Below are 26420 nucleotides of genomic sequence, written 5' to 3'. Positions count from 1 at the left end.
AGTTACTATGTGACCCAGCAACTCTACTCCTAGGTATATGCCCAAGAGAAATGAAAACACATGTCTACACAAAAACTTGTATGTAAAACTTCATAGTAGCATTATTTGTAATAGCCAAAAAGTAGAAACAACCAAAATGTCTGGTCAGTGAATTATATTTCAATAAAGCTGTTAAAACCCTCCTACTTAAAAAAAAAAAAAAAAGTAGAAAAAAAAACTTAACTTTTTTTTTTTTTTTTTTGAGATGGAGTCTCGCCCAGGCTGGAGTACAGTTGGGTAATCTCAACTCATTGCAACCTCTGCCTCTCAGGTTCAAGCAATTCTTCTGAATCAGCCTCCCAAAGTAGCTGGGATTATAGGCCACCAGCATGCCCAGCTAATTTTTGTATTTTCAGTAAAGACGGGCTTTCATCATGTTGCCCAGGCCGGTCTCGAACTCCTGACCTCAAGTGATCCACCAGCTTCAGCCTCCCAAAGTGCTGGGATTACAGGTGTGAGCCACTGCACCTGGCCAAAAGTTCTGAAGGTTTTACTAACCATAAGTGACATTAAAAACCATAAAATTCAAATAAGACTAAACCTTATTTCTCAAAATTTGTTCCCTGAAACACTTCCACAAGATATTCTGCAAATATCCACAGAACAAAGCAAGGGTGGTTATGTTCAAGTGAATTTGAGAGACTTGACATAAAGATTCATAAAGTACATTATTGTACTAAATTGTGTAAAGAAGTCCTGTGGTAAAGAAACTAATTTAACCTGGTTTAACCCAGATTTCCTTGAATATAGTTGACCAGGGAAACTCAAGTTACTCAATTCCTATTAACAGTGCAAAAAATTAGTATTCCATGGAAATTAATTCGGAAAAAGCTGGCCTAACCTGTAAGTCTAGGGCATAACACACTTTGTACTTCACTTTCCCAGCACTTAACACATTGTAACATAACTGACTATTTATTTCTCGTATTCCTCACTGCAATGTAGCCTCCTTGAGAGCAGTGGCTGTATATGTTGAGTTTGTTCTTGTTTCTGCCTGGCATGGTGTCTGATCCATACTTACATACTAAGAAGTCTGTATTTGTGAATGAATAAATGAGCTAATGAACAAATACATGACAGAACAGTGACTCAGTGAAGATGCAACCTCCTGTCTCCTACCTTTCTCTTCTCTTCTCTTACTATAAGCATAATTGTGTCAACCCAGGAACTGAGGGAATGAGGGAACCCTGGGGAATTCACCTAGGCAGTGACTGGATGGGTCACTGGAGATGTTAGGTGGAGAAGACAGCTGGTATGGTAAGAAAATTGGCTTCATTTAGCAAATAAGTAAATTGAATGAAATATTGAGGATAATGGAAGCAAAGTCTTTTTTTTTTTTTTGAGACAGAGCCTCGCTCTGTCACGCAGGCTGAGTGCAGTGGCGTGATCTTGGCTCACTGCAGCCTCGGCTTCCTGGGTTCAAGTGATTCTCCTGCCTCAGCCTCCAGAGTAGCTGGGATTATAGGCGCCTGCCACCACGCCCAGCTAACTTTTGTAATTTTAGTAGAGACGGGGTTTCACCATGTTGGCCAAGCTGGTCTTGAACTCCTGACCTAGCAATCCACCCGCCTCGGCCTCCCCAAGTGCTGGGATTACCGGTGTGAGACACCGCGCCCGGCGGAAGCAAAGTCTTTAACTGACAGAAAAGGTATTTACAACATGGAAAGGGAGAAGGCCTGAAAAAACCTGGTGTACTAGAATTGGAGCTATCATTATGAATTCATGGTTTTACAATATAACTGCACAAATAGATATAGAAATATTTACAGATGAATATGTGTGTGAAAACCTGTTTACATACATACATTTCCTAGCTCTGTTTACTGAGGGTGGCTATGAGGTAGAAGGTGGTGAATCAACTCCAGACAAGATTGAAGACTAGCTGAAACAGGGAAGAGGCGAAAGCAACTCTCTGTAAGACACACCCACCAGTGCCCTGTCAGTTTACCATTGCCAGTGGCAACACCCAGAAGTTACTGTCCTTTCCATGGCAACAACCCAGAAGTACCACCCTTTTTCTAGAAAATTCTGAATAACCCACCACTTAATTTGCACATAATTAAAAGTAGGTATAAATGACTGCAGAACTGCCTCTGAGCTGCTACTCTCAACACACTGTCTATGGAGTAGCCCCGCTCTGCAGAAGTAGTTACAGAGCTGTAACACTGCCACCTCAATAAGGTTGTTTTCTTCTACCACCAGCTTGCTCTTAAATTCCATCCTGAGCAAGGCCAAGAACATTCCTGGGCTAAGCCCAATTTGGGGCTCTCCTGCCCTGCTACAGCTAGAAGCAGCAACATCCAAGTAGCATTTAGTACTCTAAGTGTGTACATCTTGGTTTCTAAATACTGTCCTTCACCAAAAGGAAATAAGGCTTCTTGAAGAAATGGCTGATTCCAGGGCTAAAGCAGAAAAAGTATAAGATAAACTGAAAATATTTCTGCCAGAAAATAAAGAAATGCTGAATGAATGACAGTAATGTATCAAAAGGACACAGGAGAGATTTCCATTTCCAGACATAATAGATCAATTGTTACCAAACTTGCCCTCTGACCCTAAAGACCTAGAAAACTAGATAAAACATGAAACAAAACTTTTAGGCATTAGGCCAGGTGCGGTGATGGCTCACGCCTGTAATCCCAGCACTTTGGGAGGCTGAGGTGGGCAGATCACTTGAGGTCAGGAGTTTGAGACCAGCTGGCCAACATGGCAAAACCCTGTCTCTACTAAAAATACAAAAATTAGCTGGGCGTGGTGGTGCGCACCTGTAATCTCAGCTACCTGGGAGGCTGAGGCACAAGAATCGCTCGAACCCAGGAAGTGGAGGCTGTAGTGAGCCAAGACTGCCCCACTGCACTCCAACCTGGGAGACAGAGTGAGACATCGTCTCAACAAACAAACAAACAAACAAAAAACCTCTCAGACATTAGATAACAGGCAATGTAAAACTGTAATCCCTGAGAAAATGAAACAAAGTAAACACAGCCAGCTAGACTTTATGCCTGGAGGGGCTTTTTGAAAACAGCTACACAGAAGGGGATCTCAAGCAGTGCATGATAGTCAGCTGATACAGGAGACAGAGATCAGAGTTTGGTACAGTATAGAGGTCCCCTTCAGTCTTTGACTGAATACTACTAATCTATGCATGCTAAGGTGAGATTCCATGGGTACAGGCAAAGGACAACTAATGGGAGGAGTTGTAAGCTGAGCAATTCCTAGAGCTCACACAAGGCTATGAGATATTTGAGTTCTGACCAACCAAAGTGAAGATAATTTGTTGAACACCTGGGGCAATCAGCAGAGACCCAAAAAGAGTCATGCTTTAGTAATAGGGATAAACTAGATCTAAAGGAAGGGCTACTCTAGACCTTCCCTACAAAGCCTTAAAACAAGTCTCAAGCTGGGTACCATGGCATGTATCTGTAGTCCCAGCTTACTTGGAAGGCTAAATTGGGAGGATTACTTAAGTCCGGGAGTTTGCGTCTAGCCTGGACAATACAGCAAGATCTCATCTCTGAAAAAAATTTTTTAATAATTTTTTTTTTCCAAGACGGAGTTTCACTCTTGTTGCCCAGGCTGGAGTGCAACTGCGTGATCCCAGCTCACTGCAACCTCTGCCTTCCAGGTTGAAACGATTCTCCTCTCTCAGCCCCCCAAGTAGCTGGGATTACAGGCATGCACCAACCTGCCCAGCTAATTTTGTATTTTATTAGTAGAGACAGGGTTTCACCATGTTGGCCAGGCTGATCTCGAACTCCTTACCTCAGTGATCCACCCATCTTGGCCTCCCAAAGTGCTGGGATTACAGGTGTGAGCCACTGCACCCAGCCTAAATAATTTTTTTAAGTCTCAAAAATATCAGTCTGATTTGCAAATAATTGAATTATTTAACAAAACGAAATTCAACACTTAAAAGAAGAAAACAAAATCCAAATACTCAGCAGCATAATATTTACAATGTCTACCATCTAATCAAAAGTTAATAGAAATGTGGAGAAGCCAGAAAAAATGTTACTCAAACCAGGAATTTAAGAAGTCAACAAGGCACCATAGTACATGTCTGTAGTACTAGTTACTCAGAAGGCTGAAGCAGAAAGACCACTTGAGCTTAGGAGTTTGATGCCACCCTGAGCAACACAGCAAAACCTTGTCTCTAAAATTTTACAAGTCAACAGATACATATCCAAACATGACAGAGATGATGAAATTAGAAAAGACTTTAGGCTGGGCACAGTGGCTTACGCCTGTAATCCCAGCACTTTCGGAGGCCGAGGTGGGTGGATCATGAGGTCAGGAGATCGAGACCATCCTGGCTAACACGGTGAAACCCCATCTCTACTAAAAATACAAAAAATTAGCCAGGCGTGGTGGTGGGCGCCTGTAGTCCCAGCTACTTGGGAGATTGAGGCAGGAGAATGGCGTGAACCTGGGAGGCGGAGCTTGCAATGAGCCAAGATCGCACCACTGCACTCCAGCCTGGGTGACAGAGCAAGACTCCATATCAAAAAAAAAAAAAAAAAAAAGACATGACTTTAAAACTAATATTATTAATTGTTTGGGGAGCTAAAGGAAAATATGAACATGATGAGGAGAGAAACAGAAGACATAAGAAAACAGATCTTCTAGAGCTAAAAAATACAATATCTAAAATGAAAAATTCCATAGATGGGATTGGACACTGCGAACTAGAAGTTTGGATACTCTAAAGGATTAATAAACTTGAAGACAGAGCAAAACAAACTAGACAAACTGAAGCATAGAGAGAAAAAAGAGTGGGAAAAACTTAGCAGAGCCTCAATGGCTGTGGGACAATATTGGGTGGTCTTACATATATATATATAATTGGAATCCCAGAAAGACAAGAGAATATTTGAAAAAATATGGCAGAAAACATTCCAACTTGATTAAAGCTATAATCCCACAGATTCAAGAAGTTCAATGAATTCCAAAAAGGTTAAACAAAAATAACAAGGCACATCATAATCAAATTACTGAAGACCCATGATGAAGAGAAAATCTTAAAAGCTGCGGAAGAAAAAACACGTTACATATGGAGGAACAAAGACAAAAATTACTACTGACTAATTGTCAGAAAAAAATCTAAGAGGAAATTAAAAAACATCTTCAGGGTGATTATTTTATTTTATTTTTACTTTTTTTTTTTTTGAGATGGAGTCTCACTCTGTCGCCCAGGCTGGAGTGCAGTGGCATGATCACGGCTCACTGCAAGCTCCACCTCCCAGGTTCACGCCATTCTCCTGCCTCAGCCTCCCAAGTGGCTAGGACTACAGATGCCAGCCACCACGCCCAGCTCATTTTTTGTACTTTTAGCAGAGACAGGGTTTCACTGTGTTAGCCAGGATGCTCTCAATCTCCTGACCTCGTGATCTGCCCGCCTCGGCCTCCCAAAGTACTGGAGTAACAGGCGTGAGCCACCGCGCCCAGCCCAGGGTGATTAAAGATAAAAAAAGCAACCTAGGGCCAGGCGCGGTGGCTCACATCTGTAATCCCAGCACTTTGGGAGGCCGAGGCAGGTGGATTACCTGAAGCCAGGAGTTCAAGACCAGCCTGGCCAACATGGTGAAACCCCGTCTTTAGGAATAATACAAAAATTAACCAAGTGTGGTGGTACACACCTGTAATACCAGCTACTCAGGATGCTGAGGCAGGAGAATCACTTGAACCTGGGAGGCAGACACTGCAGTGAGCCAAAATCGCACCACTGCACTCCAGCCTGGGTGATGAGAGTGAAACTCACCTCCAAAAAAAAAAAGCAACCTAACATTCTATACCCAGCAAACTATCTTTCAAAAATGAAGGAGAGTCTGAACGCGGTGGCTCACGCCTGTAATCCCAGCACTTTGGGAGGCCAAGGCAGGTAGATCACCTGAAGCCAGTAGTTCGAGACCAGCCTGGCCAACATGGCAAAACCCTGTCTCTACTAAAACAATACAAAAATTAGCTGGGCGTGGTGGTGGGTACCTGTAATCTCAGCTACTTGGGAGGCTGAGGCAGGAGAACTGCTTGAACCCGAGAGGCAGAGGTTGTAGTGATCCGAGCTCGTGCCGCTGCACTCCAGCCTGGGCAACAGAGCAAGACTCCATCTCAAAAAAAAAAAAAAAAAGGAGAAAAAAAAGACAGTTTCAGAAAATGAAAGCTAAGTGAAGTTCATCACCATCACCACCAGACCTGCACTGGAAGAAATATTAAGAGAAGCTCTTTGGCTGGGTGCGGTGGCTCACACTTGTAATCCCAGCCCTTTGGGAGGCCAAGACAGGCAGATCACGAGGTCAGGAGCTCGAGACCATCCTGGCTAACACGGTGAAACCCCGTCTCTACTAAAAATACAAAAAATTAGCCAGGCATGGCGGCATGTGCCTGTAGTCCCAGCTACTCAGGAGGCTGAGGCAGGAGAATGGTGTGAACCCGGGAAGCAGAACTTGCACTGAGCCGAGATCATGCCACTGCACTCCAGCCTGGGTGACAGAGAAAGACTCCGTCTCAAAAAAAAAAAAAAAAAAAAAGAGAAGCTCTTTGAGCTAAGAAAACATGATGTGAGATAGAAATGCAATTCTACACAAAAGAGTTAATAGAACTAGAAATAGTAAACATATGGGTATTTATAAAAGACATTCTCAACTGGGCACGTGGTTCACGCCTGTAATCCCAACACTTTGGGAGGCTGAGGAGGGCAGATCACGAGGTCAGGAGATCATGATGGAACCCCATCTCTACTAAAAATACAAAAAAATTAGCTGGGCATGGTGGCATGCGCCTGTTGTCCCAGCTACTCGGGAGGCTAAGACAGGAGAATTGCTTGAACCTGGGAGGCGGAGGTTGCAGTGAGCCGAGATCACGCTACTGCACTCTAGCCTGGCGAAAGAGAGCAAGACTCTGTCTAAAAAAAAAAAAAAAAAGAGAGAAGCTCTTTGAGCTAAGAAAACATGATGTGAGACAGAAATGCAATTCTACACAAAAGAGTTAATAGAACTAGAAATAGTAAACATATGGGTAATTATAAAAGACATTCTCAGCTGGGCGCGGTGGCTCACGCCTGTAATCCCAGCACTTTGAGAGGCTGAGGAGGGCAGATCACAAGGTCAGGAGATCATGATGGAACCCCATCTCTACTAAAAATACAAAAAAATTAGCTGGGCATGGTGGCATGCGCCTGTTGTCCCAGCTACTCGTGAGGCTAAAACAGGAGAATTGCTTGAACCCGGGAGGCGGAGGTTGCAGTGAGCCAAGATCACGCTACTGCAGTCTAGCCTGGCAAAAGAGAGCAAGACTCCATCTAAAAAAAAAAAAAAAAAAAAAGGATTACAGGCGTGAGCCACCGCACCCAGCCAGTTGTGGTCTGTTTTTTTGTTTGTTTGTTTTGAGACGGAGTGCAGTGGTGCGATCTCAGCTCACTGCAAGCTCTGCCTCCCGGGTTCAGGCCATTCTCCTGCCTCAGCCTCCCGTGTAGCTGGGACTACAGGCACCCGCCACCATGCCCAGCTAATTTTTTGTATTTTTAGTAGAGACAGGGTTTCACCGTGTTAGCCAGGGTGGTCTCGATCTCCTGACCTCATGATCCGCCTGCCTCGGCCTCCCAAAGTGCTGGGATTACAGGCGTGAGCCACCTCGCCTGGCCCTGTGGTCTATTTTTTAATTCAGTTTGACAATCGCTGACTTTAAATGGCTTTTAGAGTTTATACTATTTATATTCTATGTAATTACAAATATGGTCAGTTTGTAGACTCCTATTTTGCTGTTTGTTTGTTCTTGTTCTTTTTCTTGAGACAGCCTTGGTCTGTTGCTCAGGCTGGCGGTGCAGTGGCTTGATCTCATCTCACTGCAACCTCTGCCTCCCAGGTTCAAGTGATTCTCCTGACTCAGCCTCCTGAGTAGCTGAGATTACAGGTGCCTGCCACCATCCCTCCTAATTTTTGTATTTTTTGTAAAGCTGAGGTTTCACCATGTTGGTCAGGCCAGTCTAGAACTCCTGACCTTGAGTGATTCCCCCGACCCTGGCCTCCCAAAGTGCTGGGATTATAGGTGTGAGACACCATGCCTGGCCTTGCCATTTGTTTTCTGTTTATGAAATCCATTCTTTGATTCTTTTTTCCTCCTTTCGTCTTTATGTTGATTTTTTTAGTATTCCATTTTATCTCTTTTATTGTCTAGTTAGCTATATTTCTTCACCTTTTTTCTTGGTGATTGCTTTAGAGTTTTGTGGGTGGAAAAAACAGACTCAACATGTTTTCTACTCTGATCTCACATCACAACAATCATCAACACAGAAAACTTCTGTGACTAAATGTGTGTGGGTTTTCCCCTACACATCAAGCAGCAGATACCAGCTACGTGTCCTCTAATTCAATTAAATTCTTATACTGTTTACCTGGAGATAGCCTCAGACCCCACAGGTTGAGGGCTCAGTCCCCAAGACTGCCCCCTCCTTCAGGCACTATTCCAAGTCCAAGCCTCTGGAACTTCTGACCAACTGGCTCCAAGTTGGGGTTCTCACAACACCCTCTTTGGAGTCTGTTAATTTGCTAGAGTGGCTCACAGAACTCAGGGAAACACTTACTTATGTTTATCAGGTTATTATAAGGGATATTTCAAATGATACAGATGAAGAGATGCATATGGGGAGGTATGGGGGTATGGCATGGTACTTCTATGCCCTCTCTGTTTATGCCACCCTCTAAGAACCGCCAGGTGTTCAATTATCAGGAAGTTCTCCGAACTCAGTCCTTTTGGTTTTTTTTGTTTTGTTTTTGTTTTTGTTTTTTAGACGGAGTCTTGCTCTGTCACCAGGCTGGAGTGAAATGTTGCGATCTAGGCTCACTGCAACCTCCACCTCCCGGGTTCAAGCAATTCTCCTGCCTCAGCCTCCCAAGTAGCTGGGACTACAGGCACACACCGCCATGCCCAGCTAATTTTTGTATTTTTAGTAGAGACGGGGTTTCACCATGTTGGCCAGGATGGTCTTGATCTCCCTCAGCCTCCCAAAGTGCTGGGATTACAGGTGTGAGCCACCACTTCAGGGCTGGTTTTTCTGGAGATTTTATTACATAGGCATGATTGATTAAATCATTGGGCATCCACTTAACCTTCAGCTCCTCTCCCCTCCCCGGAAGTCAGGGGATGGGACTGAAAGTTCTAATTCTGTAATCATGCCTTGGTCTTTCTGGTGAGCAGCCCTAATTCTGAAGCTAACTATGGGCTTCCATCCATCAGTCAACATTAGAAAAGGGCATCACTTTGGATATTCTCAGGATGTTAGGAGTTGTATGCCAGGAAATGGGTTGAAGGCTGTGTACTTCATAATATCACAGGTTTACATTATGTATTTTTGGTGTATCAAATCCGCAATATCATACTGTATCACTTGAAAGTAAGGAACTTACAAAAATACACTTTTGCCAAGCACAGCGGCTCACGCCTGTAATCCAGCACTCTGGGAGACAGAGGCGGGTGGATCACCTGAGGTCAGGAGTTCAAGACCAGCCTAGCCAACATGGTGAAACCCTGTCTCTACTAAAAATACAAAAATTAGCCAGGCATGGTGGTGCACACCTGTAGTCCCTGCTACTCGGGAGGCTGAGGCAGGAGAATCACTTGAACCCAGGAGGCAGAGGTTGCAGTGAGCTGAGATTGTACCACTGCACTCTAGCCTGGGTGACAGAGCGAGACTCCGTCTCAAAACAAACAAACAAACAAAAAACAGACCACAACTGGCTGGGTGCAGTGGCTCACGCCTATAATCCTAGCACTTTGGGAGGCCGAGGTGGGTGGATCCCGAGGTCAGGAGATGGAGACCATCCCAGCCAACATGGTGAAACCCCATCTCTACTAAAATAGAAAAGAAAAAAAAAATTAGCCAGGCATGGTGGCGGGCGCTTGTAGTCCCAGCTACTCGGGAGGCTGAGGCAGGGAATTGCTTGAACCTGGGAGGCGGAGGTTGTAGTGAGCCAAGATCACGCCATTGCACTTCAGCCTGGCAACAGAGTGAAAACTCCGTCTCAAAACAAAAAACAAAAAAAACCAGACCACAACTATGTGCTGTCTAGAAGTGCAGTTTGTAAAGACACAGAAGTAGAAGGAAAGAAAAAGATAAAATATACCATGAAAACACTAATGAAAAGAAAGCTTAGAGGCTGGGTGCAATGGCTCACAACTGTAATCCTAGCACTTTGGGAGGCCAAGGTGGGCAGATCACTTGAGGTCAGGAGTTTGAGACTAGTCTGGCCAACACGGCAAAACCCCATCTCTACTAAAAATACAAAAAGTAGCTGGGTGTGGTGGCACATGCCTGTAATCCCAGCTACGTGGGTGGTTGAGGCACAAGAATCGCTTGAACCCAGGAGACAGAGGTTGCAGTGAGCTGTGATCATGCCACTGTACTCTAGCTTAGGCGTCAGAGTAAGACTCTGTCACCAAAAAAAAAAAAAAAGTAGACTTCAGTATAAAGAATATTACCAGAGATAAAAATCAAAGAATCCATTCATTAAGAAGACATAATAAACTTAATGGGTATGCATCTAATAATGGATCTTCAAAATATGTGAAGCTAAACCTGACAGAAATGAAAGGAGAAACAGACAAATCCATAATTATAGATGGACATTCTAACACTCCTTTTTTAAAAACTGACAGAACAATTGTGCAAGTAGGACAGACAAGGGAAGATCTGAATGACACTAAAAAACCAACTTGAGGCCAGGAGTGGTGGCTTACACCTGTAATCCCAGCACTTTGGGAGGCTGAGTCGGGTGGATTGCTTGAGGTCAGGAGTTCGAGACCAGTCTGGCCAGCATGGTGAAACCCTGACTCTACTAAAAAAATACAAAAATCAACCAGGCATGGTGGCGTGTGCCTGTAATCCCAGCTACTCGGGAGGCTGAGGCAGGAGAATCACTTGAACCCGGGAGGCCAAGTTTGCAGTGAGCTGAGCAGCCTGGTGACTGAGCAAGACGACGTCTAAAAAAAAAAAAAAAGCAACCAACTTGACTTAATGGACATTAGAACACCACATTCAACAATAGCAGAATACAAATTCTTTTCAGATGTACATGACGTATTAATAAGACAGAAGCAATACAAAATATGTTTTCTGATTATAATAGAAATAAATTAGAAGTCAATAATAAAAGATTTATCTGGAAAATCCCCACATATTTTTAAATTAAATAACGTTGTTCTTACAACCCATTAGTCAAACAAGAAATTACCAGAAAAATTTAAAAAAGAAAAAAAAGGCCGGGCACGGTGGGCTCATGCCTGTAATCTCAGCACTTTGGGAGGCCGAGGCAGGAGGATCACAAGGTCAGGAGATCGAGACCATCCTGGCTAACATGGTGAAACCCTGTCTCTACTAAAAATACAACAAAAATTAGCCAGGCATGGTGGCGGGCATCTGCAGTCCCAGCTACTGGAAGGCTGAGGCAGGAGAATGGCGTGAACCCAGGAGGCGGAGCTTGTAGTGAGCCCAGATTGCACCACTGCACTCCAGCCTGGGTGACAGAGACTCTATCTCAAAAAAAAAAAAGAAAAAAAGAAAAAATAATTATATATATATATATATATATATATATATATATATATATATATACACACACACACATACACCATCCGCCTTGGGCTCCCAAAGTGCTGGGTTTACAGGCATGTGCCACCATACCTGACCTAAAAAATATTTTAATATAAATGCCAACTAATTAAAAGGCAACATATCAAAATATGTGGGATGAAATTAAAGCAGTGCTTGAAGAGAATTTACAGTTTCTATTATAGAAAGACGAAGGTCTAAAATCGATCATCTAAGCTTCCACTTTAAGAATCTAGAAAAAAAGAGCTGAGATTGTTGGGATTTGGGGAGCGTAGTGGCTCCGAAAGATCTGTAATGCCAGTGCTTTGGGATGCCAAGGCAGGAGAATCGCTTAAGACCAGGAGTTTGAGATCAGTCTGGGTTACATAGCGAGACCCTAACCATAGAAAAAAAAAAAATTCAGGTGGGTGCAGTGGCTCATGCCTGTAATCCCAGCACTTTGGGAGGGTGAGGCGGGCGGATTACCTGAGGTCGGGAGTTCGAAACCAGCCTGACCAACATAGAGAAACCCCGTCTCCATTAAAAATACAAAACTAGCCAGGTATGGTGGCGCATGCCTGAAATCCCAGCTACTCAAGAGGTTGAGGCAGGAGAATTGCTTGAACCCAGGAGGCGGAGGTTGTGGTGAGGTGAGATGGTGCCACTGCACTCCAGCTTGGGCAACAAAAGAAAAACTCCGTCTCAAAAAAAAAAAAAATTACTCTTTTGAGAGAGGGTCTCTTGCTGTTACCGAGGCTGGAGCACAATGGCTTGATCACAGCTCACTGCAGCCTTGATCTCCTAGGCTCAAGTGATCCTCCCACCTCATCCCCCTGAGTAGCTAGAACCACAGGTGCATACCACCATGCCCAATTAATTTTGTTATTTATTATACAGACAGTCTCACTATGCTGTTCACGCTGGTCTTGAACTCCTGGGCTCAAGCTATCCTCTCATCTTGGCTTCCCAAAGTGCTGGGATTACAGGCGTGGGCCACCACGCCCAGCAGTACAAAAAAAGTTTTTTTTTTAATTAACTGGGCAGGAGTTCAATGTTACAGTGAGCTATGATTATATCAGTGCACTCCAGCTGGGCAACAGAGCAAGACCTTGTCTCTTAAAAAATTAAAAAATAAATAAATAATCTAGAAAAAGAAGAGCAAACTCAATCAAAAACAAATAGGAAAAATGGAAAAGTAAGAACAGAAATCAATAAAACAGAAAATTGACAATAGAAGAAAAGCAGTGACACCAAAAGTTTCTTCTTTGGAAAGAAAAAAGGGGAAAAAAATCCACGAATGATCAATATCATGAGTGAAAAAGAGTGCATCACCACAGATCTTACAGACATTAAAAGAATATCAGGATACTAAATATCTGAAATCATCCAACCTACCTCTTCAAAGGAATATTTTTCTACAGTATGAAGAGCATCTTGGGTCTCATTCCATCCTCCAACAGAATAGATGCAGTCATTGAGTGCAGCCACACCAAGATATGCTCTCCTGGTTCCCATTGGAGGAAGTGGAGACCAACGCTTAGAAAGTGGATCATAGACTTCAAAAGAACGAAGTTCTATTCCTTCATTGCTGATGCCCCCAATTACATAAATTAAACCTGGAAGTGGAATATTTTTGCTCAGATGCTACAGATAGTGAGATACAAATAATGATGAAAAGTAATGATTGTGATCTATGTTTCCAATGCCGATGCTATGTTTAATCTACGGCTTACAATATTATTTAAGAGAGAAAATCAACTTTGTCAACTTTATCACCTCACTATTCAGCAAGTTGCAAAAAATTAGTGGAATTAATTTAAAATAGCATTGAGTTTTCAAATAACTTGAAATAATCTGTCAGCTAAGGATTTTCTATCTAATTGTCTGCTTGGTGATCTCAGGTTCCAGATCCACCCATAGATAAAACAGGAAAGGAACATGGATTTTTTTTTCCCTAAAAAATGTCATGCACTTAAGCTGGGAATTACATGGCCCTCTTTAGTGACAGCCTATCTGTTGCTCAGATGGACATAAAGTAGGGAATTTAAATTTAAATAGTATATGGCTAAATTAAGATATCAGAATCAATTACTACAGTACACAGCTGGGTGTAGTGGTTCACAATCCCAGCACTTTGGGAGGACAGGGCAGGCGGATCACTTGAGCTTGAGACCAACCTGGGCAAAAAATACAAAATTAGCCAGGCATGGTGGTGTGTGCCTGCAGTCCCAGCTACTCAGGAGACTGAGGTGGGAGGATGGCTTGAGCGTGGGAGGCAGAGGTTACAGTGAGCCAAGATTGCACCACTGCACTCCAGCCTGGGCAACAGAGCCAGACCTTCTCTCAAAAAAAAAAAAAAAAAAAAAAAAATTACTACGGTAAAATATAATGTAATTTACATAAAATTTCCTTATAAACTCTGGCAATCTACAATTATTTTTGAATCTCTAGTGTTGTACTTCATCTTCTAAAGTGAGGAGTTACAAAGAATTATATTTTAAGAAATGTGGGCTAGGCCGGGCACGGTGGCTCACGCCTGTAATCCCAGCACTTTAGGGGGCCAAGGTGGGCAGATCACGAGGTCAGGAGATTGTGATCATCCTGGCTAACACGGTGAAACCCCATCTCTACTAAAAATACAAAAAATTTGCCAGGTATGGTGGTGGGCGCCTGTAGTCCCAGCTACTCGGGAGGCTGAGGCAGGAGAATGGTGTGAACCCGGGAGGCAGAGCTTGTACTGAGCCAAGATTGCACCACTGCACTCCAGCCTGGGCGACAGAGCGAGACTCCATCTCAAAAAAAAAAAAAAAGAAATGTGGGCTAAATATTAGTATAGTAAACTTGGGTTTTAGTTCCAGCCTTGCCAGTAACCAGCTATGAGAAAAGATAACTCACAACCTTCCTGATCTTCAGCTTCCTCATCTATAACTTAAAGAAGTTGACATAGATAAGTTCAAAGATCCCTTTCTAGCTAGCTCTATGATTTCAGATGGGATGATAAAAATAATAAATATAAAACAACTAGGAGACAATATAATATTAAACAGTAAGATATAGTCTGCACCGCATAATTTGCTAATGGAAATCAGAGAAGGTAACCACAAAGCAGAAAGAACTTTAGCAGGTTAGGCTGTCATACAACAATGGGAAAGTTGCTTTCTTCTCCACAGGTGCATAAAAATCAGCTCTCCAATCCTACACACAGAATCAGGTTCTAGTTAAAACAGCTTACTACCTACCTCTCAAGAGTATAGTAGACAATTAAAATAATGTTTGTATACCACTTTAATATGCAACATAGAATCCTTTAAATCTGTCACAGGATTATATGTTATGTGAGCGGCATCACAATGTACTTTGTAGAAAAAAAACGCTAAAGAAGCCTATAGACCATGAAAATAATTTATTTTTATTTATTTTTTGAGATAGAGTCTCACTGTTACCCAGGCTGCAGTGAAGTGGCACCATCTCGCTCACTGCAACCTCCGCCTCCTGGGTTCAAGCAATTATCCTGCCTCAGCCTCCCTAGTAGCTGGGATTACAGGTGTGTAGTAACATGCCCAGCTAATTTTTGTATTTTTAGTAGAAATGAGGTTTCACCACGTTGGCCAGGATGGTCTCGAACTCCTAACCTCAGGTGATCCTCCTGCCTCAGCCTCCCAAAGTGCTGGGATTACAGGCATGAGCCACCACACCCAAAAACTGTTTCTGATACTCTCTCCCTACTTAGAAATATTTACTTAGATGTTCATGGGAGAGAAAAGACAATAACAGATAACACTTCAAATGTTTATTGTGCTAGTCAGATATTCCTGCTTACTTACAATTTTTAATTCTAGCCTTGTTTATTTTTGAAAAAATCAAATCAATTATTTTAGCAATACAGAAATAAAAGTCAATGATAGGAGGTAAAAAGCAGAACTTCTATGCTGCTAGTATCAGTCATTCAATACTAACAGACTTAAAATATACTTTTGTGAAAATAAGGCCTCAAACTCAAACAGTTTTTCAGAACTACATTTTGAGGAAAAATATTTTATAAAGTGATTACCTTGCATTTCACAGCACCCAAAGTAGTAGCGTGACACAGCCATGTTACCAACTACTTCCCATTTATTTTCATCAGGATCAAATCGTTCAATGGTGTTCCCTATCTCAGCTCCAACCCATCCACCTGTAATGAAACAGAAAAATGTTTGTTTCTGGGATAAAAGATTCTTATTTATGACAAAGACCTTAGAAAACATCTAAACCAAATACTTCATATTATAGATATCACATGAGCCAAAGAGGTTATCTGTTCCACGATCCCATGAAAAAGTTAGAATTTGACCATGAGTAGAACTCAGGTCCTTTGCATAACTGATGCTCTTTTGAGAAAAAAAAAAAAAAAAGGAATTCAAGTCTTTTAACTCCCTATTTTTCACTAAAGACTAAAACAAAACAAAACAACAAAAGCCCCAAAACTTCAATATATTGCATGGAAAAGATGGTATTTTGCAAAACTACCTTTTGAAATTACTTCTGGCTATTTAGAATGTTTATCCTAATCAAGGCCAGCTCCAAACCTAATCAGAGTATACCGTGTATTTGGTGTAATTTCAGGAACTTCAAAAAGGCCCCTTATCCCCACAATAACATTTTCTTAACACTCTCCAATTCTTTTTTTTTTTTGAGATGGAGTCTCGCTGTGTCACCCAGGCTGGAGTGCAGTGGTGCAATCTCGGCTCAGGCTCAGTGCAAGCTCCACCTCCTGGGTTCATGCCATTCTCCTGCCTCAGCCTCCAGAGTAGCTGGGACTACAGGCACCCACCACCACGCCCAGCTAATTTTGTTTGTATTTTTAGTAGAGACAGGGTTTCACCATGTTAGCCAAGTTGGTCTCGATCTCCTGACTTCATGATCCGCCCGCCTCAGCCTCCCAAAGTGCTGGGATTACAGGCGTAAGCCACCATGTCCAGCCAACACTCTCCAATTCTTAAAACTGAAAATATTATTTCCCACAATTAACTGAAAAATGCAGATACTTATGGAGGTAATAAAATATAATAGATTAAATTCACCTTAAGGTAACTGATATTTTTTCCACAATAGGTTTGGATGAGGGGAAGACACTGAGTTACAGTGAACTGAAGAAGGAGTGAGAAGGAGAAAATAGGGGAGGCTGAGAGCTACGTCAACTTATAACTTTCCCTAGGAACAACCTTGATTGTAACATTTGTTACACAGATAATCAAAGTAGAATACCTTGCTCATAATCATTCACTACATATACAAGAATAAAAATAATATAGTACAGAACTTCCTTGTGATATATTTAATTTTTTGGCATGTGCTTTCTTATATTAGACATAATTAGGCCACTATGCAGGGTGGTAAAAATGTTATATGCTTAATTAAAATAATGAGATTTAACTATTCAGCTAAAGTACTTCACTGGATGTCTCATCTATATTTTATCTCCAGTAATACAATTTTGAGAATAATAATTTAAAGAGCTGACAAGTGCATCTACAGCATACAGTAGCTCCAGAGATACCTGCAGAAGAATGTGTGTGACTAGCAGCTTGGTCAGCCAGCCAACTGGCCAGGCAGGCATCTACCATCTGCCCAAGAACTGATGCATCTGCCCAACAAGGCTCTGCCCTGCAGGTGCTCAGGTCCTCCTGTACCATCCCCCGCCTGAGTGCCTCCTTAGGATGGACAGCCCAGGAGCACCCCCTCCAACCCCTGACCAGCTGACCCCCACCTACACCTTCCCCTAAGACCTTGCCCAGCCTCCAGAGTATACAGATTAAAGCCAGTTGGTTTTTAAAAAAAGAATGTAAAGAGCTGAAAAGAGGGAAAGAACATCTCCAAAGTCATCAGAACCCAATAATTTAAATAATATTAGCTATCTTTATAAACATTGCATATTCTCACTTCTTTGTGGGATCTAAAAATCAAAACAATTGAACTCATGGAGATAGAGAGTAGAAGGATGGTTACCAGAGGCTGGGAAGGGTAGTGTAGTGGGGGTGGGGAGGGAGGAGGTGGGCATGGTTAATGAATACAAAAAAAAAAAAAAAGAATGAATAAGACCTAGTATTTGATAGTGCAACAGGGTGACTATAGTCAATAATTTAATTGTACATTTAAAAATAACTAGAAGAGTATAACTGGATTGTTTGTAACATAAAGGATAAATACTTGAGGAGATGGATATCCCATTTTACAAGATGTGATTATTACGCATTATGTGCCTGTATCTCATGTGCCCCATAAATATATATACCTATTATGTATCCACAAAAATGAAAATTAAAAATACATAAACAATATTAGCTATCTTTAAACTGAACAACATAATTACCCAAAGCATAGATAGCCCCATAACACACACACACTCCTAAGCCGCAGCGGGGATGATTCATCGAAGCTACAGTTGTCCACTGTTTAGTAACTGGATCATAGCATTCAGTACAGTCAAAAATCATTGAATCCTTTTCACCTGAGTTAAATAAAAGAGACAAATATTATAAAGTTTAGTAATGCCAACAGACTAGCACCATAACACAATATTCAGTAGTATTCCCTATCGTCAAAAATTCAACCATTATGTCTGATTTTATACTATTCATTAACTTTCATTTGCCTGTCAAGCAGTATTTTGAATCTAGAGCACTGTCATTTATTAAAGCCCACTTATGAAACAGAGGCACAATTTTCCTATTATCTATTTCTACCACCCAAACAATCAAACAATCCATGTAATGTTTTAGGATACAATTTGCATTTTAACACTTCTATATTTTTTTTCACATATTAGTTTTGGTGGCTGGCCCTGGTACAATTTGAGTTTTAATGTAATCCTTTTCTAACAACAAACTGAAAATGAAATTTTTCTTTTTTTGGAGATGGAGTCTCGCTCTGTCGCCCAGGCTGGAGTGCAGTGGCACAATCTCGGCTCACTGCAAGCTCCGCCTCCTGGGTTCATGCCATTCTCCTGCCTCAGCCTCCTGAGTAGCTGGGACTACAGGCGCCTGCCACCGCGCCCAGGTAATTTTTTGTATTTTTAGTAGAGACAGGGTTTCACCTTGTTAGCCAGGATCACAAGATCCTGACCTCGTGATCCGCCCACCTCAGCCTCCCAAAGTGCTGGGATTACAGGTGTGAGACACCGCACCTAGCCTGAAAATGAAAAAATTTTTAAAAGATACCCAAATTTTCATGTTTTTGATATTTATTTATTTATTTATTTTTAGAGACAGAGTCTGGCTCTGTCACCCAGGCTAGAGTGCAGTGGCACAATCATCGCTCACTGAAGCCTCGAACTCCTGGATTCAAGCGATCCTCCTGCCTCAGCCTCCCAAGTAGCTAGGACTATAAGCATGTGCCACCATGTCCAGGTAATTTAGAATTTTAAAATAAGATATTTAGGAGTAAATCTAACCAAAGATTATGCAATGCCCCTATGGATAACATTTATAAATTTTATTTAAAGTTTTAAATTGTGGAACATCTAAATAAATGAAGAGATGAATAATGTTCATGAATTATAAGAGTCAATGTATCATGAAGATTTTTGTATTTAAAAAAAAGAGTCAATGTAAAGATGATAGTTACCCCATATTGACTTAAAGATTTAATGTATTCCCAATCAAAAAAATCCATTTTTTAATAGATTTGACAAACTGATTCTAAAATTTATATGGAAGTACAAAGGGCCTAGAAGAGCCAAGCATTCTCGGAAAAGAATAAGGAGAAACAGTCCCATCATATATCAAGACATATAACAAAGCTATAGTAATTAAGAAAGGGATAGACAGAGACTAATGGAACAGAAAAGAAATTCTAGGAACAGAGACGTACCTATATGATTACTTGATAGAAGACAGAGTTAGCACTACAGAGCAGTAGGGAAACAACAATCTTTCATGCTAGAATAATTGATTATACATTGGGAGGAAACTAATGCCCTACTGCATATTATCCATAAAAACTCAATTCCAGGTAGATTACTGACATAAGTATGAATGGAAAAACTATAAAACTGTATAAAACAATGAAGGTATAGGTCCTTATGATTTGGAGTAGGGAAAGATGTCTTAAATAAGATGCAAGAAACATTAACAATAAAGGGAAAAAAATAAGAGATTTGACTACACTAAAATTAAAAATATCTGTTCATCGAAGGATACCATAAAGAGAATAAAAGATGAAGCAGCACAGTAGAAGATACTTACAGCACATATGACTTTATGAGGGTCTAGAATCCTGAATATAAACAAAATTCCTATTGTACAGAAAATAATTAACATAGCAGGCCTAAAAATGCCTGTCCTTAGAAAGGCCTACTTGGAAGATTGACCCTTTGCTGGAATCTGGGAATATGGCTGGTTAACAGTTCCCTCCACTGATACAAAATTTTCCCAAAATGGTAAGAGTGGCTCACTGTGCTTAAACTGTACAAACAATGTGGTTTATGCTGAACACACGCTTTCCTTCTGAAGGTCTGGAATTTTGGTATGTGCTAGGAAGAAGGAGGCTATGTCATCAGCTGCCTGCAAAAACCTTGGGCACTATGTCTCTAATGAGCTTCCCTGGTAGACAACACTTCCCACATGTTGTCACAACTAATTGCTGAGGAATTAAGCATGTCATGTGTGACTGTGACTCTACTGGGTGAGGACTCTGGAAAGCTGTCAACTGGTTCCTTCCAGACTTCATCACATGTGCCTTTTCCTTTTGCTGATTTTGTTTTCTACATTTCAGCTAAGATTTCTAATAAATCTTAGCTGTGGAGACAATTACATGCTAAACCTTGTAAGTCCTTTTAGCAAATCACTAAAACTGGGAGTGGTCTTGGGAACCCTGATGCACCTACAAATCAACAAAATAGACAATTTTTAAAATGCACTAAGTATCTAAAAAGTTACTTCTTGAAAGAAGAAATCCAGCTGGGCGTGGTGGCTCACGCCTGTAATCCCAGCACTTTGGGAGGCCAAGGCGGGCAGATCACGAGGTCAGGAGTTCTAGACCAGCCTGACCAGCCTGACCAACATGGTGAAACCCTGTCTCTACTAAAAACACAAAAATTAGCCAGGCGTGGTGGTGCGTGTCTGTAATCCCAGCTACTTGGGAGGCTGAGGCAGGAGAATCACTTGAACCCGAGAGGCAGAGGTTGCAGTGAGCCGAGATCACGCCACTGCACTACAGCCTGGCACAGAGTGAGACTCCGTTTCAAAACAAAAAGAAACAAACAACCAACAACAACAAAAAACTGGCCAGGCATGGTGGTCTATGCCTGTAATCGCAACTACTTGGGAGGCTGAGGCAGGAGAATCACTTGAACCCGGGAGGCAGAGGTTGCTGTGAGCCGAGACTGAGCCACTGCCCTCTAGCCTGGGTGACAGAGTGAGACTCCGTTTCAAAAAATAAAAATAAAAATACAGGGTGGTGGCTCACCCTGTAATCCCAGCTCTTTGGGAGGCCAAGGCGGGTAGATCACCTGAGTTCAGGAGTTCGAGACCAGCCTGGCCAACATGGCGAAACCCCATCTCTATTAAAAATACAAAAATTAGCCAGGTGTGGTGGTGCATGCCTGTAATCCCAGCTACTCGGGAGGCTGAGGCATCACTTGGATCCAGGAGGCAGAGGTTGCAGTGAGTCGACATTGCACCACTGCATTCCAGCCTGGGCAACAGAGCGAGACTCCATCTCAAAAAATAAATAAATAAAATAAAAATAAAAATAAATATTTTATGTAAGGAAAAAGCAAAAAAAGAAAAAGTTAATAACAATATATATCTCAAAAAGTTAAATATAGTTACCATATAACCTAACAATTCTACTCCTAAGTATATACCCAAAAGAAATCAAACTTACATCTACACAAAAACTTTTACTTGAATATTAAGTGGAAACAATGTAAATGTCCATCAACTACAGAATGAATAAACAAACAAAATATGATTATTTCCACACAATGAAATATTATTCAGTCATAAAAAGAAATGAAGTACTGATACGTGTTATGACATGCTAAGTGAAAGAAGTCAGACACAATATTATATGATTCCATTTATATGAAATGTCCAGAATAGGCAAGCCATAGAGACATAAAGTAGATTAGCGGTTACTAGGGTTTAGGAGGAGAGATGGGAAGTGACTGCTGATGGGTACAGTGTTTCTTTCTGGGGTGATGAAATGTTCTGGAATGAGATAGTGGTGACGATTGCACAACTTTGTGACTATGCTAAAAACCACTAAACTATATTCTCTAAATGATGAATTTGGTATGTGAATTATATCTTAATTTAAAAAACCCAACATTTAGAATATGAACCCAGATATGTATGTATCGGGAAGAAACTAAACCAAAATGTTAACTGTGATTATTCTGGGTGGTATGATTATGGCATAAGGGATTTAAATTTTCTTTTTCATATGCTTCTGTTTTAACAAAATTTTCTACAACAAACCTCAATTACTTTTATAATTTTAAAAGTATTTAAAAGTTATATATTAAGGAATATCTTAAGATAGCAATGTTGACAGTATTAATAGCTAGTGAAGTCATAGCAGTTTTGAAGAGCCTCCGTAAGCACTTCTGTGGTATCAGGGGATGGAATACATACATATGCAAGTGTCACAGAAGGACCTCTGACCCTAGGTTAAACAGAAGAGTTCAAGTGATAAAACTATGCATAATTGACAGAAGACACATAAAAGGAATTATTAAAGTTGTAGTCAAAGACTATACAGAATTGTGCTCTTTATGCCGACAGGAAGTTATTGCTTAAAATTCTAATTTCCTTGTTGGAATTTTCTGTTGCACATGTCATTTCTTGATTTAACAAACAGTTCTGAGTTATATACCCTCCAAAGTAAAGATAAAAATCAAATAGTTCCTATATCGCCACAATTTAAACTGACAGTACCACAGTCAGAAAATATTTATAAAATTTTTGGGTGGGGATGACTCACCAAACCCTGGCCCACTAAAAAATAAATAAATAAAATAAAAATAAAAATAAAATAATTACAATTTTTTTTTATATACAGTCTGGGTGCCATGGCTCACATTTGTAATCCCAGCACTTTGGGAGGCTGAGGCAGGAGAATCACTTGAGCTCAGGAGTTCAAGACCAGCCTGGGCAATATAGTGAGACCCCATCTCTAAAAAAAAAAAAAAAATGGCCGGGCATGGTGGCTCATGTCTGTAATCCCAGCACTATGGGAGGCTGAGGCGGATGGATCACCTGAGGTCGGGAGTTCGAGACCAGCCTGACCAACATGAAGAAACCCTGTCTCTACTAAAAATACAAAATTAGCCGGGCATGGTGGTACATGCCTGTAATCCCAGCTACAGAGGAGGCTGAGGCAGGAGAATCGCTTGAACCCGGGAGGTGGAGGTTGTGGTGAGCTGAGATCACCAGATCATGCCATTGCACTCCAGCCTGGACAACAAGAGCAAAACTCCATATCAAATAAATAAGTAAATTTTTAATGAGCCATACATGGTGATGCATGCCTATAGTCCCAGTTACTTTATTATTTAATAATTCATAAAAACAGTTTTACAAAACACCATGATTTCGACCAAGAAATATATCCTACTATTTTGTTGACTTGGTTTTTACGTATCCAGTATCCATACTGCTTGGTTTATTAAATGAATCATTATGCAGCTTTCAGAATTTAAAAAAATTCTATCATAAATATTGATCTAAATTTTGATGCCACTTTTTTTTTTTTTTTTTTGAGATGGAGTTTCGCTCTTGTTGCCCAGGCTGGAGTGCAATGGCGCGATCTCGGCTTACTGCAACCTCCGCCTCCCGGGTTCAAATGATTCTCCTGCCTCAGCCTCCTGAGTAGCTGGGATTACCAGCACCCGCCACCATGCCCAGCTAATTTTTTTGTATTTTTAGTAGAGACAAGGTTTCACCATGTTGGCCAGGCTGGTCTTGAACTCCTGACCTCAGGTGATCTGCCTGTCTCAGCCTCCCAAAGTGCTGGGAGGGATTACAGGCATGAGCCACTATGCCAGGCAGGTGCCATATTCTATAAACAACTTTTCTTTTCTTTTTTGAGAGAGGGTCTTGCTCTGTCACCCAGGCTGGAGTACAGTGGCACGATCATGGCTCACTGCAACTTCTGCCTCCTGGGCTCAAGCAATCTTCCCACATCATCCTCTCAAGTAGCTGGGACTACAGGAATGTGCCACCACATCTGGCTCATTTTTAAATTTTTTGTAGAGATAAAGTCTCGATATATTGCCCAGGCTGGTCTCAAACTCTTGAGCTCAAGTGATCCGCCTGCCTTGGCTTCCAAAAGTTCTGGGATTACAGGTGTGAGCCACTGCACCCCGCCACAACTTCATTAAAACCAAACCTAAGTATTCTGGCTTGTGATAAATCACAGAATTCATCTGATATGAAATATTGACCATCTTGCCCTTCCCCTTCCCCTTGCCCTTCTCTTCCCTTTCTCTTCCTTCCCTCCCTCCCTCCCTCCCTCCTTCCTTCCTTCCTTTCTGTAAATACTTATTGAGGACAATTAGATATATGTATATCACATAGCAACATATAAATCATAAAGCATATTAGAATATAGCCAACAAGACTAATAAAGAAAATAAGACATTTTTATTATTACCTCCAATAGCGTAGACCATCCCTCCCAGAACTGTTACTCCCAGCCCACTTCGAGCCTGATGAAGTGAAGACACAGTGGTCCAGTACTGGCTAAAGGTGTCAAAACGTTCTACACAGCTGAGGGCTCTGCTATCACTCCAGCGACCCCCCTGCAACCGAGTATATCCACCTAAACAAAAGAAGAAAAGGTAGTAATGAAAATCTACTGTTCTACATCTAAACATTTAGTATAACTACTATATAACAAGAAATAAATGGTTTAGAAATTACTTTCTCTATATACATATAATGTAATATTCTTAAATTTGCCAATTCCTGAAAGATTGTGGCTTAAATACAGTAAGAAGGTTAGCCTCAGTGTTTTACCACTTGGTCTTGGTTATAAATAGAATATTATATGAAATATAAATCTAGGCACTGCTTATCTGTTAAATTAGGAAAGTTTCATTATAACTTTCATTAATGTCTTTTTCAATTAAAAATAGTCAGTTGAAAGCTGTGTGTGTGTGTGTGCGTGTGTGTTTGAGGCAGGGTTTCACTCTGTCACCCAGGCTGGAGTGCAGTGATGTGATCACAGCTTACTGCAGCCTCGATCTTCCCTCATTAACCTCCTGATGAAATCCCTGTTTTGACTATACATCCAATCGGCAAAAAAATTTTAAGAAGCACCCAAAAGCATTATACTTAAATATTAATACATATATGTAATTATATATATGTAAATTATAAATTATCTCATACATAAGGTACTTACATAAAAACAGTATTATATATACAGATCTGGACTATATGTATCAATATGCTATATATTATATGTATTTTAAATGCTGATTAAGTTTAATGCTTTTTTTTTCTTTTTTTGAGACAGGGTCTTGCTCTGTTGCCCAGGCTGGAGTGCAGTGGTACAATCTCTGCTCACTGCAACCTCTGCCTCCTGGGCTCAAGTGATCCTCCCACTTCAGCTTCCCAAGTAGCTGGGACTACAGGCACACACCACCACACCAAGCTAATTTCTGTATTTTTGCATAGAGACAAGGTTTCATCATGTTGCCTAGACTGGTCTTGAACTTCTGGGCTCACACAATCCTCCCACCTCAGCCTTCCAAAGTGCTGGGATTACAGGCCATGAGCCACCACATCCAGATGTAAGTTTAATGCTTTTTAAAATAAAAATGAAAAGAAGTTGTAATATGTGGCAGGGCACAGTGGCTCACGGCTGTAATCCCAGCACTTTCGGAGGCCAAGGCAGGCAGATCACAAGGTCAGGAGTTCGAGACCAGCCTGGCCAATATGGTGAAACCCTGTCTCTACTTAAAAAATATATATATATATGTATACAAAAATTAGCTGGGCATGGTGGCGCATGCCTGTAGTCCCAGCTACTCAGGAGGCTGAGGCAGTAGAATCGCTTGAACCCAGGAGGCAGAGATTGCAGTGATCCGAGATCGCGCCACTGCACTCCAGCCTGGGAGACAGAGTAAGACTACCTCAAAAAAAAAAAAAAGAAGAAGTTGTAATATGTTAGTCTGATATTCCTATGGATCATCTTTTATAACCACACTTTGGAGATCATTGGTTCCTATCACTCCTAATGACTAGGATACTGTGAATAGTTTAAAAACTTGAGATTTATTTTCTTTATTTTTCACAATAATTCAAATTTTTTACTTTTAAAGCAGCACTTCTTTAGTCACTTATTTGATAACTGGATAATCTACGAACTCAAAGGATTAGATCACAGAATAACAGATATCAAATGAATAGCTATTTCTTTTTAGACATATTTGTCATAATATATAAACGCAGTTTATAAATCTGTAGTCTGTATGTGAAATTAAATATGCCTCTTCAACACACCTACATATTCTGACATGTATAGTAATAACAACAAAATATTAAAAAGGTTTGATCTGGAACACAAATATAATTTCTATTACTTTTTTTAAGGGCTCTCTCACCTACTGCATACAGGTACTTTCTTGCTTTCTTCCGAGGTCGAACCTTAGATGTCTGCAGAAAACTACAAAACTTGTTCTCTTTGGGAGATTTGCATACTTCACAGTACTCTTTCAGAAGTGTTTGCAATGCAACACGAAGATTAAAATCGGATACTCCTAAAACAATATTTAAAAAGACAATGTTTTAAACAATTTTTAAATAATATT

At 41.0% G+C, this 26420-nt stretch overlaps 1 protein-coding gene across 13 annotated transcripts in view; it reads right to left on the bottom strand.

The window, feature by feature from the left end:
- IPP (intracisternal A particle-promoted polypeptide) overlaps positions 1 to 26420 on the bottom strand; it is a 61272-nt gene that overhangs the window by 11540 nt on the left and 23312 nt on the right. For 12 of the 13 annotated variants that reach the window (XR_008620110.2, XM_008965231.5, XM_003812763.5 and 9 more), the window contains 5 exons: positions 26214 to 26369; positions 24257 to 24424; positions 17970 to 18107; positions 15669 to 15791; positions 13013 to 13233 (listed from right to left, as the gene is read on the bottom strand). Coding sequence is in view for 12 of the 13 variants with exons in the window: in XM_008965231.5 (XP_008963479.1) it covers positions 13013 to 13233; positions 15669 to 15791; positions 17970 to 18107; positions 24257 to 24424; positions 26214 to 26369 (806 nt within the window). In the remaining variant the exon portion in view is untranslated. Of the gene's footprint in view, positions 1 to 6021; positions 6144 to 13012; positions 13234 to 15668; positions 15792 to 17969; positions 18108 to 24256; positions 24425 to 26213; positions 26370 to 26420 lie in introns of all 13 variants that reach the window. The other variant, XM_055093590.2, reaches the window with a different exon arrangement.

Source organism: Pan paniscus, chromosome 1, assembly GCF_029289425.2.
Source record: "Pan paniscus chromosome 1, NHGRI_mPanPan1-v2.0_pri, whole genome shotgun sequence".
NCBI lineage: Eukaryota > Metazoa > Chordata > Mammalia > Primates > Hominidae > Pan > Pan paniscus.
This window is presented reverse-complemented; position numbering and strand designations above follow the sequence as displayed.